Consider the following 19,166-nt stretch of genomic DNA (forward strand, 5'->3'; position numbering starts at 1 on the left):
GGGCAAATTAATTATAAGGGAATTGACATTTACGTGGAATATGCATACTGTTTTTCTTTTAAAAAAGGAAAAAGAAAAAGAAAAGGCAAAACAATACAAAAAAGAGTCTTTATTAAAAAAAACAAAAAAAAACTTTCCAGAGAATAAATCAAAAGACCATTCTAAGGACTTCGACTAGAATGTCAGACTTCGAGTTCTGCTTTATTGTTTGCAGTGTTGAGGCCAGCCCCAAACCAATCGATGCCTCAAACCAAAGTTTGAGTTGAGAGTCAGAAACAACCCCAAGTTTCTCAGACGAAGGCAAGATGTAGAAAATAAATCACTTTTGAGACACCGAAATATCACATTTGTGAAGATGAGTTCACTTTTCATTTTTGAGTTAAATCCTTTCGGAGAACAAGTTGTATTTGTAATTTTCACAGATGGAGCATCCAAACAAAATCTTTAATAAAAATCAAATAAATTTTTTATTTATTTTTATTTATAATTACATTAGAGGAAAGAAACCCCACTACGGTTCAATCTTAAATGCTATGAAGGGAAGGAGGAATCCACCACCACTGTTGTAAGAACCTATTGGCCAAGTTTGTATATCTTCGGTGCCACTGCCATGTGTTTGATATACACATTAATTTTTCTTTTGGAGTTCCCCATTTATTAATTTTTCTCAAAGACTAATTGGCTACAAAAAGTAACCAAAATCACATTCATAGCCAAAGTTATTTATTAATTCAGGATTCCAAATTACATTCCTGACCTAGCTTAGACACATAAACACCAAACCGTATATATCTTACGTTCATAAAACATAGGCTTCTTCAGAGCCAATTTATTTATTTTTGTTACATAGAACAAAGGGGCCAAGGTTTCAACTCCACCTTTAGATTCGGGGGTAAATGCTCTCTAACACTAGAACTTCGGGAGTAAATGCTCTCTAACACTAGAACTTAGTACAAGCTTATTTTATTTTTAAATAGCACCAACTCACTATTGATGTTCTATTAGTCATTGTAAAAAGAAATATATATTTCCTTGGATCAAAGTCTTCATCAAATGACTGCTTATTTTCTTTTGACTCAAGTGGCTGCTTGTCAGGGTAAGCCTGGGACTTTGGCTCAGAGTCTTTGGCAGAGAACTCTGCTTTGCCTTCTTCATCATTGTAAGCTGAGATAAACGGTCTGGGTTCAAATTCCATAGTGTCAACAACAGGTTTTCCTGTATTTTCATGGCAGTTGGCTTCTTTTTTTGGTGTTGAATCAGAATGTTCAACAAGGAGGCCTGGCATAAGGGGTTGCTCTTTCCTGATATATTCCCAGTCAATTCCTGCACCTCCTCTTGATTCTGTAGTTTTAGCAAACTGCTCCACAAGACAGAAAAGCAACAAACGTCAAGTTTACTGAAATTTCCAAGGCGTACGTTTCAAATCATATTGTAGGTATTGTTAAGTTGTCAGATTGTTAATTTTGACCATATTTCTAAACAGAATAAATAGTTAAAATTGATAACTTAGTTAACAATATAATATATCAGATTTTCTAATAAGAGAACATTTTCGTGGAAACATAAGATTTTAGTGCCGTTTTGTCATTATCAAGTTGTTGACTTGAAATTGATCACAGATTATAAGCAACAAGAGGAAAAGGAGGATACGAATGCTTACCAAAAGAAGAGAGAAGAAAGCTAAGGTGGCACGAAGGAACTTCATGTCTAAAATGCAATGCAAAAGAGCTCCTTGTAGTTGTGCGTTTAAGGATATGTAATTAACCTCATATTACTTATAGATAATCTACCAGGAGAATATTTGTCTTCAAAAGCATAAAGGCAGGACACTAGAGTCATGTTGGGTTTGGCGATGAATAAGATTCAAGACGTATGCAAGGACAACGATAATAAAATATTATGGTACTAGTCGCAATCGGGTAAAACTAGGGTATTTGTTTTGATTATTAGAAAAAATCAACGACTGATCTAGCAAGCGATTTTTGATGAAGTAGTTAAAAAAAAAAGGATTTTTAACAAAATTTTTGACATTCTTCAAATAAAAGCGCTTATGAGCTGAAAATGGGCCCTAACTAACTACATTTAAGTTAATTAATTAATTGCATTATGATGACTATAAATAAATAAATTTCTTTGTAGTTTCCTATTTATTATTCTTACAGTTCAACGCTAGAAATACATGACAACAAAAATAGAGACTATTGCCAAAACCACATTTATGGTGGCCAAAGCATTCCTTTTATTAACTTAGAACTGAAAATTACATTCATGACCTAGCTACGTACAACATAAAACATAGACTTTTCTCAGAGCCAGTGGCTTCTTTTTTTCAGTACATAGAAGCTTAGAAGCTACGTACAAGCCCAGCAAGCTTATATTTTACAATAACACCACCAGAATTGCAATAATTCAACCTCTTAGTCATTGTAAACCAAAGCATTTGGCCTGGGCTCAAAATCTTTCACAAATGGCTGCTTATCTTCTTTTGCTGCAAATGCATTGTAAAGCAAAGCATTTGGCCTGGGCTCAAAGTCTTTCACAAATGGCTGCTTATCTTCTTTTGCTGCAAATGCATTGTAAAGCAAAGCATTTGGCCTGGGCTCAAAGTCTTTCACAAATGGCTGCTTATCTTCTTTTGCTGCAAATGCATTGTAAAGCAAAGCATTTGGCCTGGGCTCAAAGTCTTTCACAAATGGCTGCTTATCTTCTTTTGCTGCAAATGCATTGTAAAGCAAAGCATTTGGCCTGGGCTCAAAGTCTTTCACAAATGGCTGCTTATCTTCTTTTGCTTCAACTGCATTGTAAACCAAAGCATTTCGCCTTGGTTCAAATTCCTCAACCTCAACGTCAACCCCAACAAAAGGTTTTTTCACTTTTTCATGGCAGTCGGCTTTCTCTTTTGGTGTTGAATCAGAAATATCAACAAGGAGGCCTTCAATTGCCTGTGGCATAGGTTGCTCTTTCATGACATTTTTCCAGTATTTCCCGACATCTCTTCTTGAATATGTTGTTTTGGCAAACTGTTCCACAAGACAAAGAAAATAAAAACAAATAAAAAGAAATTTCTAAGGCATTAATCTAAATGATCATGTTGAAATCTATACTGTCAATTTAGATAACATATTTGACAAAAAATCACTTCAAATTGACAATTTGACAATATAATATGACATACGAAGAGAAATGTTCTCTTACCCTGTGTGGCAATATAAGATGTTTATATTGCTAGAATGTGAATATAAACCATTAATCAAGTTGATTATTTCTAGAATGTGCGGTCTAAGTTTACAGTATGGCAATAAAAGTTAGAGTCTGATAAGAGAATATTTTCATGCAAGCATAATATAAGATTTTTGGCTGCATTTGTCTTGTCTGTCCTATATATCTAGCAACTTCTTGGCTTTAAAAATTGGTGACTTCATAAGCAACAATAGGAAGAAGGGTATTATACAAATACTTACCAAAAGAAGAGAGAAAAGAGCTAAGATAGCACAAAGGGACTTCATGTCTACAAATGCTATGCAAAAGAGTTCTTTGTAGTTATATTTTTTAAGGATATGTAACCTCACTACTTATAGATAATTTACTAGAACGAAAGCATCAAGGCAGGTAGGACCTAATTATGGGCCCTAGATTTGTTTTGAAGAATGGTCCCTATAATTTTGATAATCATACTTTGGAACAAATGTGGTGCGGATCTAATTATGGGCCCTAGATTTTTGGAAGGTTTCTAAAGTAGGTATGCCATGCTTTTCTTGTAGTCTAGTGGCACATTTTGTGTTCGTGTTTTTTTTAAAATAATTCTTTTTTATACAAGCAATATTAGAGAAATGGGGAATTAAATTTAGGACCTCAAATACAACGGTAAATACTCTTAATTACTTGAATTACAAGCAATTATAAGCATCACACAAGTAATTAACAAATTTTTTGATGATGAAGTGAATGTCGGAACCAGATTGCACAAAATTGAAAAGCTTAGAGTGTGTAATCTTTAAAGTTGAGAGTGCAGGGACAAATGTACCTTAAAAATAAGAATTCAGGGTACTAGATTGAAATTAACCCTTTCTATTACATACATAACTACATCAATAGGCTTCTCATTTATATGTTTTGCTTTGTCTTATGGGACTATCATTTATGTGGTTTATAATTCATATATAACTGTCTTTCACTAAGAATGACGAAACCAAAGCAATGAGTACCTCAGAATAATCAAACGAAATCAGGATAAATGAAAGAAGATAACCTACTCTCGGCCTTTTTTGTCTTGTAAAATGAGCAATTCAATCAAGGATTCTCATTTTATAACCCATTTCATAATAAAGTGTTCTCTTTATTCATATACCTATTAGCTCTTAATTTAGTAATATATATATATATATATATTTTATAGTTCAAATCTAACTCCCCTCTTCGTTTCATTTTAAAAAAAATCTGACCCCCTCTTCCGTTAAAAAAATCAATCCATATACTTTAAAAATAATTAATAATCATCATTTTAGAACAACTACAGACTGTTTAAATCTATACTTATAAAGCAAAAGACAGAGAATGGTGAAACATTCAAAATGTCAGAAAATGCCATTGGTTAATGCAAATATTAAGAATTGAAATTATTAATTAAATGAGGATAATATGACACTTTTCATATTAAAAAAAAATTAAAAGAAAAATCAGATAATGAATCCTATTTTTATGGAACATTACCCATTATTATTTTTAATTCTAAAATAAATTAAAAAAAAAAAAGCCTATCGCAAGCGCGGAAGCGCATGCGAAGAGGCTAGTAAATTATTATGCAAAATACAATGCCTGTAGTTTGTTTTCTTTTTCTTTTTAACAGAATAACTTCAAATCTTTGATATGTATTTTTAAAACCAGTCCTATACTTCATTAGGGGTTACGTAGATAGCTTCTTTTTTGTTGTTGTTTTTGTTTTTGTAATTTGTTCTTATATATGTGTTTCTCTCAATTATGATATATTTTTTTATTGAGAAATTTTGGGATTGCGTTTATAATTTAGCCAAAAAGGTTACTAGCCACAAAAGGCCAATACAAACCAGCTGTAAAAGGCCAATACAAACTATCAACAAAGAGCCATTACAATAACATGGTGATCTAACATCAAACTCTCACAAAAGAGAAGTCGAAAACTCTCACAAAAGTAGAGGTGAAAACTACACAGAAAACCCAAAGAGTCTTTGTGACTTATTCTAAACATAAAGAAACCCCAAAAAGGATAGCGGTGACAATTCGACAGTACAAGTGGAGTTCCGATGCCAAGACGCATCCATTTGTGATGGGTGGAGGAAATTCATAACAAAGCAAAGACAAAAAGAGGAAACTTTTTATCATTGAAAATGGGGGAAGAAAGAAGAAGGAAGGAAGAGAGAAGCGGATTGGGGAGGAAGAGAGGAGGGGAGATAGGAGAAAGAATAGTGGCTTCCTCCCCTCAATTATGATATCTATAATTGTTGATTTTTGTTGTTGTATGAATGAAAACTTTATTGATCAATAATTGTTATAAAAATTATATATTTTTCCATTTCCGTGAAGCCAAATACAAAATATTTATATTATAAATAATATAACAAATTGGAAAACTTTTAAGGTACAATGAAATTGAAGAAAAACAAAGCAATAGGTAAGTAAAAGCAAAATAAATAATAAGTAAGAAGGTGAGTTTGGTATGGTAAAGTACGGCAAAGACGTTATCCTAAACCCTTTGTAGCCTCCCTACGGGCAGGTACTGACGGTCTACAAGGCTCCAAGATACGACCCCTTTACACAAACTAAAGATCCGCTATGAGCACGTTCATACGGATATAGGTATCCAAGTCACAGAACCATTGCCAAAATAATAATATAAAGTAGGGAATATATATAAAAGTTGAAAAGGAGAGAATTAGTTTGTAGTGGTGGTGATTGTGGTATGTGATATTCTGATGGTATATTGTGTTTGTTACAAATATGAAGGAGGAGTGGCCTTTTATAGGCATCCAAGAACATGTAACATTCACCAACCAGAAAATTAAGGCATTTAATATAGAAATAAAACCTGAATATTAAATATTTGTAATGCCCATAATAAATAAAATAAAACAGCCAAAATAATTAAATAAATCAAAACGGTTAAATTTTTAAAACCTTTTTAAAATTCCAACAATCCCCCACAAATTTTTCAAAGTTGTACCATGACCAAAAAAAAAAAAAAAAAAACAGTGAAAATATATATTTATATATGGGCAATATAATACTATGCAATAGGTGTGGGTAGGTGCCTTCCGGACTTGAACCTATACAAAAGTCAGGAAACAACATGATTATGCAAGATAAATTTCAGTCATAACATCGTTATATGAATGAGCCCAACCCTTCGACTTATATGTGCTCTCCAATTTATTTCCTAAATTATAAGCACATGAGATATTGTGATTAAAAAAACCTCAAAATGAAAATAATATGGTTGGACTCTCTAGGATTTGTTATAGTTTTATATCTATGAGTCCATGTAAAGATTGTCTACTTAGGTCAATCGACATAGTTTAATTATTATATTTAGAAAAAAATAAGAGATATATCTAAATATGTGAGCCCTACATTTTTTGAAGGTTTCTAATAATTATATCGACGAGTCAATATACTTTATGCATATGATATGACTCTTCATATGTTCTTGAGCTCTAATAATTACATCGACGAGTCTTTTTTTGATAATTATGAATATGACCCCTCCACTGATTCTTAATGGCACATTAATCCAAAACTATCCACTTCAATGTCCACATATTTGCCAAACAAAATGGGGCTCTACTTGTATCCACTTCAATGTTCATATGTTTCACACACGCATGGGGCTCTCTACTTGTATATAATTTCTTGTTTCTTTTGGGACCTCCAATACTGCAATAAGCATTATATGTTTGGCAAGTGAAAACTAATAACTTGCATGATTATGGACATATTTTCATTATGATTAGCATCGCCCAAGATCCTTTGCGGGTCATTGACAAAGGATGGTCTAGTTATCCTATCATACTCCTACGTTGTACCATAATTCATATTATAAATGTTTATGGGGTATGCGAGTTACCTTTCTTTTTGTAGCTTTCTCTTATCGACTTGTATACGGTTTTCATTCTCCAATTAATGTAGTTTGATATGATTGGAATCTTCTATGTTTTAGTCCACCGTTTTAAACACCAACGACTTTACAATCAACAAAAGCAGAAATCGTTTAGTCATCCAATTTCTATTAAATAAATATGACATATAATGTTTTGATAAAACACTCAGTTATCATGCTTTGAAATGTTTTGATGTTTGGAAGGTTTCTAAAGTAGGTATGCCATGCTTTTCTATGTAGGCTAATCGCACCTGCTTGTGTTTGTGTGTGTGTTTTTTTTAACAATTCTTTTTTGTACAAGTATCGTCCACTAAATATGGACCCTACATTTTTGGAAGATTTCTAAAAATAGACATGATTTTTTTCTATTAATAAATCTATGTGATATGACTCCACATGTTCTTGGGCATCAATAACTTTCTGATAATAATAATAATGAAGATGACCCTCTGGTTATTCCAAAACTATCCACTTCAATGTCCACATATACCAACAAAAATGTTCATATGTTCACATATGATAAGCATTCTATATTTGACAAGTGGCTTGCATGATTATGGACATATTTTCATTATGATTAGCATCCGGCAAGATCCTTTGAGTTGAGGGTCATTGTTTGCAAAGGACTTGGTCTGTTTATCCTATCATAACTCTTATGGTGTACCATTGTTGTTTGATAATCGAAATCTTCTATCTTTTAGGCCACCGTTTAAACTCCAAAAATATAACGAAAATTATTTAGTCATCTAATTACACTATTAAATTTTACTATTTGAGCAACGATATTTTGCGCGACGACGATAAATTCATCACGCAAGAAACTCTTGAGCTACGAAAAAAATTATTTGGAGTCGAGGTGTTACATATGTGGTTTATAATTCATATACAATTGTCTTACACGAAGAATGACGAAACCAAAGCAATGAGTACATCAGAATAATCAAACGAAATCAGGATCAATGAAAGAAGATCTCTTTATTCATATACCTATTAGCTATTAATTTAGTAATATTTCTTTTTTCTATAGTTCAAATCTAACTCCTCTCTTCGTTTCATTTATTAAAAAAAAAAAAAAAAATCTAACCCCCTCTTCCGTTAAAAAAATCAATTCATATACTTTAAATATAATTAATAATCATCATTTTAGAACAACTACATACTGTTTACATAATCTATTAAAAATTAATCTAATTAAATCTATATTTATAAAGCAAAAGGTAGAGAATGGTGAAACATTCAAAATGTCATAAAATGCCCTTGGTTAATGCAAATATTAAGAATTGAAATTATTAATTAAATGAGGATAATATGGTAAATTCACACTTTTTATATTTAAAAAAATTAAAAGAAAAAGAAAAATCAGATAATGGATACTATTTTTATGGAACATTACCCATTATTTTTTTAATTCTAAAATAAATTTAAATATTTGTTTAAAAAAGCCTCTCGCAGGTGCCGAAGTGCATGCGGAGAGGCTAGTAAATTATTATGCAAAATACAATGCCTATAGCTTGTTTTCTTTTTCTTTTAAATAGAATAACTTCAAATCTTTGATATATATTTTTAAAACCAGTCCTATACTTCATTATGGGTTACGTAGATAGCCTTTTTTTTAATTTATTTTAATTTTTTTTGTAATTTTTATTATATATGCATTTCTCTCAATTATGATATATTTTTTTTATCGAGAAATTTTGGGATTGCGTTTATAATTCAGCCAAATAGGTCACTAGCCACAAAGGGCCAATACAAACTAGCCATAAAGGGCCAATACAAACTATCCACAAAGAGCTATTACAATAACATGGTGATCTAACATCAAACTCTCACAAAAGAGAAGTCGAAAACTCTCACAAATGTAAAGGTGAAAACTACACAAGAAACCCAAAAAGTCTTTGCGACTTATTCTAAACATAAAGAAACCTTAAAAAGGATAGCGGTGACAATTTGATTGTACAAGTGGAGTTCCGATGCCAAGACGCATCCATATGTGATGGGTGGAGGAAATTCATAATAAAGCGAAGACAAAAAGGGGAAACTTTTTATCATTGAAAATAGGGGAAGAAAGAAGAAGGGAGGAAGAGAGAAGCGGATTGGGGAGGAAGAGAGGAGGGAAGATAGGAGAAAGAATAGTGGCTTTCTCTCCTCAATTATGATATCTATAATTGTTTTTTTTTTTTTGGTATTAACGAAAACTTTATTGATCAATAATAGGATAAAAAAGTTAGGAAACAACATGATTATGCAAGATAAATTTCAGTCATAACATCGTTATATGAATGAGCCCAACCCTTCGACTTATATGTGCTCTCCAATTTATTTTCTAAATTATAAGCGAATGAGATATTATGACCAAAAAAAAACCTCAAAATGAAAATAATATGGTTGGACTCTCTAGAATTTGTTATAGTTTTATATCTATGAGTCCAAGTAAAGATTGTCTACTACTTAGCATATGTGGGTTAAGTCAATTTAGATAGTTTAATTATTATATTTAGAAAAAATCAGAGATATATCTAAATATGTGAGCCCTACATTTTTTGAAGGTTTCTAATAATTATATCGACAAGTCAACATACTTTAGTCATATGATATGACTCCACATATATTCTTGAGCTCCAATAATTATATCGACGAGTCTTCTTTTGATAATTATGAATATGACCCCTCAACTGATTCTTAATGGCACATTAATCCAAAACTATCCACTTCAATGTCCACATATTTGCCAACAAAAATGGGGCTCTACTTGTATCCACTTCAATGTTCATATGTTTCACACACGCATGGGGCTCTCTACTTGTATATAATTTCTTGTTTCTTTTGGGACCTCCAATACTGCAATAAGCATTCTATGTTTGGCAAGTGAAAACTAATAACTTGCATGATTATGGACATATTTTCATTATGATTAGCATCGCCCAAGATCCGTTGCGGGTCATTGACAAAGGTTGGTCTATTTATCCTATCATACTCCTACGTTGTACCATACTTCATATTATAAATGTTTATGGGGTATGCGAGTTACCTTTCTTTTTGTAGCTTTCTCTTATCTACTTACTTGTATACGGTTTTCATTCTCCAATTAATGTAGTTTGATATAATTGGAATCTTCTATGTTTTAGTCCACCGTTTTAAACACCAACGACTTTACAATGAACAAAAGCAGAATTCGTTTAGTCATCCAATTTCTATTAAATAAATATGACATATATATAATGTTTTGATAAAACACTCAGTTATCATGCTTTGTAATGTTTTGATTTTCGGAAGGTTTCTAAAGTAGGTATGCCATGCTTTTCTATGTAGTCTAGTCGCACCTGTTTGTGTTTGTGTGTGTGTTTTTTTTAACAATTCTTTTTTATATATCGTCCACTAAATATGGACCCTACATTTTTGGAAGATTTCTAAAAATAGACATGATTTTTTTCTATTAATAAATCTATGTGATATGACTCCACATGTTCTTGGGCATCAATAACTTTCTGATAATAATAATAATGAAGATGACCCTCTGGTTATTCCAAAACTATCCACTTCAATGTCCACATATACCAACAAAAATGTTCATATGTTCACATATGATAAGCATTCTATATTTGACAAGTGACTTGCATGATTATGGACATATTTTCATTGTGATTAGCATCGGGCAAGATCCTTTGAGTTGAGGGTCATTGTTTGCAAAGGATTTGGTCTGTTTATCCTATCATAACTCTTATGGTGTACCATTGTTGTTTTGATAATCGAAATCTTCTATCTTTTAGGCCACCGTTTAAACTCCAAAAATATAACAAAAATTATTTAGTCATCTAATTACACTACTAAATTTTACTATTTGAGCGACGATGACAAATTCGTTGCGCAAGAAACTCTTGAGCGACGAAGTCACGCAAACTATCCGAAACTTGCGCGACCAAAAATTTCGTCACGCAAGAAAATTTAGCGTAATAAAAAATGCGGTCGTCGCACAAAGTGAGGAAGAAAAATGCAAGTTTAATTTTTTTGACGCCAAACATTTGTGCGATGACACATATTGTCGATAAAGAAAACCTAGCGCGACGGTAACCATTATCGTTGCGTAAAGGTAGACTGAAAACCGTGGATTATTTTATTTGAAGCCAAACACTTGCGCGACAACAAACGGTATCGTCGAGTAAGGGATTTTTTATTTGACACCAAATACATGCGCGACGATAAGGGATATGTCGTCGAGTAAGCATTCTATGTTTGGCAAGTGAAAACTAATAACTTGCATGATTATGTACATATTTTCATTATGATTAGCATCGGCCAAGATCCGTTGCGGGTCATTGACAAAGGATGGTCTATTTATCCTATCATACTCCTACGTAGTGGTGGACGCACGTTGGGACAAGAGGGGTCCGACGACCCCTTGGAAGGCTGAAAAATTGGCAAGGGACTCCATGAAAGCCCCCTTGGACAGCTGCTGGACGACCCCTGGTATGCACACCAACTGCTTGACGAAAGTCCCAGGCCATTTTTTCTTCTGTTGCGCAGCTGCGCTGTGCCTTCCACGCGTGAGCTACGCATCCTTTTTTATTTTTATTTTTAAATGAGCCTTGCCAAACGACGTCGTTTGGTCCAAGGCTCAGTCAATTTTTTTTCAAAACGACGTCGTTTTGGGCCAGAGTTAAAAAAAGAAAAAAAAAATACAGGATCACTTACCCGAATGCACAGCACCTCCAAACCCTTCATTCCCAATTTCACAGCTCTTCCCACCCTCTCAAACCCTAACCTCTCCTAATCTCCCAACCCACCCTTCATTCCCAATCTCCCAACCCTTATAGTGATAATATATATTGTTGATATTGATATTTTTTTATGTAATGAAATTTATGTATATGAATCATATTGATGGATAATGTAGATTGATTGAGTTTATGCTTGATTGATAATGTAAATTGATTGATTATTTTGAATATTGATTGGACAATTACATAAGGGAAAAATTCCCTGATGTCGCTGAAACTTTCATTGGCAAGTATTGGTATATTGAATATTGATTGATATGGGTTTAGGGAGTATATTGAATATTGAGAGTGGATTATTGAAATTTTCATATTCATATGATAATTTGGATAAAAATTAATGATTGATTGAATTAATTGATTTGTAGATTTATGGAATGAATCTTTAAAAGAAAATTATCTACGGATAGTCCTTCTTAGCCTAATCCGGGTAATTCAAATGCAAGACCAATTGAAGTAGATGAGATATTAGCTAATTTTCAGGCAGACCCTGGACTAAGAACTCGAATGACGGATTATAGTACTATCTTTCTATCTTTTTAGCATTATTTTCTTTGTAGAAAAATTTCGGAACTTTACACTAAGCCCCCTTGACCACATAATCTTGGATCCGCCACTACTCTTAAGTTGTACCATACTTCATATTATAAATGTTTATGGGGTATGCGAGTTACCTTTCTTTTTGTAGCTTTCTCTTATCTACTTACTTGTATACGGTTTTCATTCTCCAATTAATGTAGTTTGATATAATTGGAATCTTCTATCTTTTAGCCACCGTTTTAAACACCAACTTTACAATCAACAAAAGCAGAAATCGTTTAGTCATCCAATTTCTATTAAATAAATATGACATATAATGTTTTGATAAAGCACTCAGTTATCATGCTTTGTAATGTTTTGATTTTTGGAAGGTTTCTAAAGTAGGTATGCCATGCTTTTCTATGTAGTCTAGTCGCACTTGTTTGTGTTTGTGTGTGTGTTGTTTTTTTTTTTTTTTTTTGGTTGAAGAAATTCTATGATTGCATTCATAATTCAGCCAAAAAATTCACTAGCCACAAAAGACCAATACAAACTAACCACAAAAGGGCCATTACAATAACGGAGCGGTCTAATATCAAAATTAAGAAAATCAGGTATGTCTCCACCAACGATCAGGCAAGATCGAAGAAACTCTGGCATAGGCATCCCAACTAAGATTGCAAACTTAGAATAATATAAAAAAGAGATAAAACTTCAAAAAACCAAGCCATAACAATACAAATAAAACTTTCACCAAGGAGAGATGAAAAGCTCTCACAAAGGAGAGATGAAAAACTATCACAAAAGAGAGATGAAAAACTCTCACAAAAGGAGAGGTGAAAACTACACAGAGAATCCAAAGAATCTCTGCAACTTATTCTAAACATAAAGAAATTGCAAAAAAGATGGTGGTGGAGATCTGACGCTGAAATGCAGGTGAAGATTCGACGCTGAGCCGCAGCAGCCACTAATGGTTGGATGAAAATCATAACAAAACTAAGACAAATAGGGAAAACCATTTGTCTTTGAAAGTGGGGGAAGAGGTGAAAGGAGGAAGAGAGGAAGAGAAGAGAGGAGAGGGGGGAAGAACAATGGCTTCTTCCCCCCTCAAGGTGGAAAAGGCTCTAAGAGTGTTTTTTGGGAGAAAGGGGGCTAGAGTTTTTTTTGGTGGATTATTGTCTGTGTGTGTTTTTTTTAACAATTCTTTTTTATACAAGTATCGTCCACTAAATATGGACCCTACATTTTTGGAAGATTTCTAAAAATAGACATGATTTTTTTCTATTAATAAATCTATGTGATATGACTCCACATGTTCCTGGGCATCAATAACTTTCTGATAATAATAATAATGAAGATGACCCTCAGGTTATTCCAAAACTATCCACTTCAATGTCCACATATACCAACAAAAATGTTCATATGTTCACATATGATAAGCATTCGATATTTGGCAAGTGGCTTGCATGATTATGGACATATTTTCATTGTGATTAGCATCGGGCAAGATCCTTTGAGTTGAGGGTCATTGTTTGCAAAGGATTTGGTCTGTTTATCCTCTCATAACTCTTATGTTGTACCATTGTTGTTGGATAACCAAAATCTTCTATCTTTTAGGGCACCGTTTAAACTCCAAAAATATAATGGAAATTATTTAGTCATCTAATTAGTATCAAATAAAGAGACAAATTTAATGTTTTGATTAAACAATGAATTATCATGCTTTAATCAAATGACTAACCGATATCTAGTTTGGTTGAATTTTTTTATTTTTTATTTTGTAGGAATGATTGTTGAATGATGATTTAGAAAATTAATTTAATTAAAGAAATAATAGTGGAAATAATATAACTAGAGCTTATTTTCTTTCTTTTTTCCTTTTAACAGAATTGTGTACTTCAAAATTTTTTAGACCAATCCTATACTTCATCAATGGCTGCTTATATAGATTTCATTTTTATAATTTTTTTTATATGTGTTCTTCATTATAAGAAAATTTTATGAATTTAGTTTCCACCCCTATGGGCTAGGGCAAGGGCAATTACTATTCACATGAGATATGAGGAGATAAATTTCTTTAGAGTTTTTGGTGTGGGAAGTAAAGAATATGGTTAGGTATTTATAAAAAAATTTTTGAAATTTTTCGTTATTTTTTCAATTTTTTTGGTTGCTGACGTCATTATGATGTCAGCATTGTGTCAGCAGCCTTCGGGCAACAACCCAGGAAATTCTTGCCGATGGGCTTGCCTGGGCTCATGGGACCCACCCCTTGCTTAGGCTGGACTTGGCGTGCTGGAGCTGCAATTTGGCCCTTGAGCCCCCTCCTGCCTGGGTATTCCCTTCGCGGTGGACTTGCCCTTAAAGTTTAGGGCTTGTTTGGTATTAAACTTGAATTCAACTTTTTAAATTCAAAAACACAATTTAGTCCAAAATAAAGAGAATCTGTTTGGTAGCCCTATTTTTAAAATCTCAAACTCAAGAACAACTAAAAAACACCTCAATTTTTAAAAACAAAAAAAAAATCTATTTTTTCCGTTTTTTTTCTAACAACCCACAAGTTCTCAAATTTTTATGATTTGAAAACAGTTTTCAAGTTGCATACCAAACAAGTTTTTGAATAACAAAAATAGATTGAAGAACTCCTTGTTTTTAAAACAAAATCAAAGCTTTTAAATTCCCTATTTGAATAGGATACCAAACGCCCTCTCACTTTTTCCTAAGGAAATAATTTCTTTGAGAAATAGCTTTTATATGTCTAGATATATAGTTAAAGATTGGAAATTTATATATCTTTGTGGTGGCTCTTTCAAAATTACCAGATGAACAAAATGGCAAGGACTTTTAACAAGGGAAGAAACATGGCTTCCGGACTTGCTCTCTGGAACCCCTTACTTCATCTACTTGTGCTTGTTATGGTAACTTCAATTTATTCCCACTCTTCATATTCTTATCATTTAATTGAGGGAAATTTGATGATGCTGCAGCATACAAATCTCTTGTTCTAATAACTGTTAGTTTTCCTTTAAATTTAAGCTTTTTTTTTTGGTTTCTGCTTAAATATTGTGCAGTGTATTCAAGGAACTGGAGGCAGGAAGATGAGTGAAACACAAGATGGTGATGGCCATGAAACAACACATACAGAGCATGCTCATGCTCATCATCCATCATCCCACATGCATCATCACATGGACCCTTCATTTATGATTTTCTTCACCTTGGAGGACCTAAAGGAGGGCAAAACCAGGGCCATCTATTTTCCCAAAATAAACCCTTCAAAATCTCCCCACTTGTTACCAAGGGAAGAAGCTGATCAAATTCCTTTCTCATCAAAACAACTCCTCCACCTCCTTCACTTCTTCTCCTTCTCTCAAGACTCTCCCCAAGCCAAGGCCATGGAAGACACTCTCAGGCAGTGTGAGATTGAACCCATCAAGGGAGAGATCAAGTCCTGTGCTACATCCCTAGAATCCATGCTTGACTTCACACGTGGCGTCTTCGGATTGGACACCCCTTTCAGTGTTGTGGCCACAACCCATCTCACAAATTCAACTACCAATTTCCAGAACTACACTATTTTGGAAGAGCCCAAGGAGATTTTGGCTCCCAAGATGGTGGCTTGCCACACCATGTCTTACCCTTACGTAGTTTTCTACTGCCACAGCCAGAAAAGTGTGAACAAGGTTTTCAAGGTTTTGTTGGGTGGTGAGGATGGAGATAGGGTAGAAGCTGTTGCTGTTTGTCACTTGGACACCTCTCAATGGAGCCCTAATCATGCATCTTTCAGTGTGCTTAGGACTAAGCCAGGGGCTTCTGCTGTGTGTCATTTCTTTCCTGCTGATAATCTTGTGTGGGTTCCAGCATCCACTTCAATGTAGTAATTTTAATGCAGGGTCAGTGTTTGAACATAATATAAAAGGTCAAGCTTCTTTGGAAGCTTTTGATTTTCCCACTGAAATTCCTGGAAGTGAAGTTTTGATGACCAGATTGTTGATTCTTGAAGAAAAAATACTATCATACAAGAAATATTAATCAACCAAACAGGCTTACAAAAGGCTGCAAATTAGCTGTCTGATTAGGCTATAAATTCTTATGTTTACAATGAAAAAGTACAATTTTGAAAATAGAAAAAGATTCCTTAATGGAATATGAAACGACTTAAAAATTTTCAATGCATGAATCAACAGAAACCTTGGTGAGTAATTTGAGATCTAAATTTCTATGCATGAGGCATCAGGAACCTTGGTGAGCAATCTGAGTTGAGTCCTATCTGTTCAGTATCAGTATACACATGTCCTTGTAGCTCAAGTGATTACAGTCTGTAACTCAAGTAATTAACATCATATCTTATGTTCCGAATAATTAAGATCATATTTAGTCTCAAGTTCGATTCATTCTTCAATAAATAAAAAAGTTTGATTCCTTCGAACATGGACAATTGTAACTCAATTGATTATAAACATTCACTCTTACAATTATCTATTTGATTCCTCTCTTTTCGTAATGATCGCATTCACCTTTTCCCTAATATCGTTTTGATGATAAAAAAGAAAAGAAAAGGCTTGTGTGATGTCAGTGTGGTGGTACAATATACTGTACTAGGCCTGTTCTGTTATATACTGTATTGTTGTTCGACTACATGGCGGCAGCAAAGGCTATTAATGAAGCTATATTTAGCTTCAAGGGTTGCTTGATGACTTGGGGGTTTTATAGGACCATGTAGGCGTTCTCAGACCGAAATATCACATTTGTAAAGATGAGTTAACTTTTCATTTTTGAGTTAAATCTCCTTTCAGAGAACAAGTTGTATTTGTAATTTTCATAGATGGAGCATCCAAACAAAACCCTTAATAAAAATCAAGTTTTTATTTTATTTTATTTTTTTATTACATTGGAGGAAAGAAATCCCACTAAGGTTCGATCTTGGATGCCATGAAGGGAAGGGGGAATCCATCACCATTGTAAGAACCTATTGGCCAAGTTTATATATATCTTCGGTGCCATATGTTTGATATACATATTAATTTTTTTTTTGGAGTTTCCCATTTATTAATTTTTCTCAAAGACTAATTAGCTACAAAAAGTAACCAAAAACACATTCATAGCCAAAGCTATTTATTAATTCAGGATTCCAAATTACATTCCTGACCTAGCTTAGACACATAAACACCAAATCGTATATATCTTACGTTCATAAAACATAGGCTTCTTCAGAGCCAATTTATTTATTTTAGTTACATAGAACAAAGGGGCCAAGGTTTCAACTCCTTTAGATTAGATTCGGGAGTAAATGCTCTCTAACACTAGAGCTTAGTACAAGCTTATTTTATTTTTAAATAGCACCAACTCACACTTGATGTTCTATTAGTCATTGTAAAAAGAAATATATATTTCCTTGGATCAAAGTCTTCATCAAATGACTGCTTATTTTCTTTTGACTCAAGTGGCTGCTTGTCAGGGTAAGCCTGGGACTTTGGCTCAGAGTCTTTGGCAGAGAACTCTGCTTTGCCTTCTTCATCATTGTAAGCTGAGATAAACGGTCTGGGTTCAAATTCCATAGTGTCAACAACAGGTTTTCCTGTATTTTCATGGCAGTTGGCTTCTTTTTTTGGTGTTGAATCAGAATGTTCAACAAGGAGGCCTGGCATAAGGGGTTGCTCTTTCCTGATATATTCCCAGTCAATTCCTGCACCTCCTCTTGATTCTGTAGTTTTAGCAAACTGCTCCACAAGACAGAAAAGCAACAAACGTCAAGTTTACTGAAATTTCCAAGGCGTACGTTTCAAATCATATTGTAGGTATTGTTAAGTTGTCAGATTGTTAATTTTGACCATATTTCTAAACAGAATAAATAGTTAAAATTGATAACTTAGTTAACAATATAATATATCAGATTTTCTAATAAGAGAACATTTTCGTGGATTATAAGATTTTAGTGCCGTTTTGTTATTATCAAGTCGTTGACTTGAAATTGATCACAGATTATAAGCAACAAGAGGAAAAGGAGGATTCAAATGCTTACCAAAAGAAGAGATAAGAAAGCTAATTAAGGTGGTACGAAGGAACTTCATGTCTAAATGCAATGCAAAAGAGTTCCTTGTAGTTGTGCGTTTAAGGATGTGTAATTAACCTCATATTACTTATAGATAATCTACCAGGAGAATATTTGTCTTCAAAAGCATCAAGGCAGGACACTAGAGTCATGTTGGGTTTGGCGATGAATAAGATTCAAGACGTATGAAAGGACAACGATAATAAAATATTATGGTACTAGTCACAATCGGGTAAAACTAGGGTATTTGTTTTGATTATTAGAAGAAATCAGCGGCTGATCTAGCAAGTGTTTTTTGAAGAAGTACGGAAAAAAAAAAAAAAAAAGGATTTTTAACAAAAATTTCGACGTTCTTCAAATAAAAGCGCTTATGAGCTGAAAACGGGCCCTAATTAGCTACATTTAAGTAAATTAATTAATTACATTATGATGACTATAAATAAATAAATTTCTTTGTAGTTTCCTATTTATTATTCTTAAAGTTCAACGCTAGAAATACATGACAACAAAAATAGAGACTATTGCCAAAACCACATTCATGGTGGCCAAAGCATTCCTCTTATTAACTTAGAACTGAAAATTACATTCATGACCTAGCTACGTACAGCGTAAAACAGACATAAAACATAGACTTTTCTCAGAGCCAATGGTTTTTTTTTTTTTTTTTTTTTTCAGTACATGGAAGCTTAGAAGCTAC

At 33.3% G+C, this 19,166-nt stretch overlaps 3 protein-coding genes across 4 annotated transcripts; 1 reads left to right on the forward strand and 2 right to left on the reverse strand.

The window, feature by feature from the left end:
- Window positions 1-667: 667 nt before the first annotated feature.
- LOC117638452 (organ-specific protein P4-like) lies at window positions 668-1,705 on the reverse strand. The gene is made up of 3 exons (XM_034373576.1): window positions 1,661-1,705; window positions 989-1,357; window positions 668-682 (listed from the first exon to the last, which is right to left on the reverse strand). The coding sequence occupies exons 1-3, from the start codon at window positions 1,703-1,705 to the stop codon at window positions 668-670; spliced, it is 429 nt and encodes a 142-aa protein (XP_034229467.1).
- Window positions 1,706-2,232: 527 nt separating this feature from the next.
- Window positions 2,233-3,527, reverse strand: LOC117637884 (organ-specific protein P4-like). 2 transcript variants are annotated; one of them, XM_034372933.1, is made up of 3 exons: window positions 3,462-3,527; window positions 2,821-3,020; window positions 2,233-2,745 (listed from the first exon to the last, which is right to left on the reverse strand). In XM_034372933.1, exons 1-3 carry the CDS (start codon window positions 3,504-3,506, stop codon window positions 2,418-2,420), a joined length of 573 nt encoding a protein of 190 aa, XP_034228824.1. In that variant the 5' UTR covers window positions 3,507-3,527; the 3' UTR covers window positions 2,233-2,417. The 2 variants fall into 2 exon arrangements, with proteins under 2 accessions (XP_034228824.1, XP_034228823.1); XM_034372932.1 differs by having other exon boundaries at window positions 2,233-3,020.
- Window positions 3,528-15,239: 11,712 nt separating this feature from the next.
- Window positions 15,240-16,295, forward strand: LOC117638717 (BURP domain-containing protein BNM2A-like). Its single transcript, XM_034373812.1, has 2 exons — window positions 15,240-15,335; window positions 15,489-16,295. Exons 1-2 carry the CDS (start codon window positions 15,240-15,242, stop codon window positions 16,293-16,295), a joined length of 903 nt encoding a protein of 300 aa, XP_034229703.1.
- The last annotated feature ends 2,871 nt before the right edge of the window (window positions 16,296-19,166 follow it).

This window comes from Prunus dulcis, chromosome 8, assembly GCF_902201215.1.
Source record: "Prunus dulcis chromosome 8, ALMONDv2, whole genome shotgun sequence".
Classification (NCBI taxonomy): Eukaryota; Viridiplantae; Streptophyta; class Magnoliopsida; order Rosales; family Rosaceae; genus Prunus; species Prunus dulcis.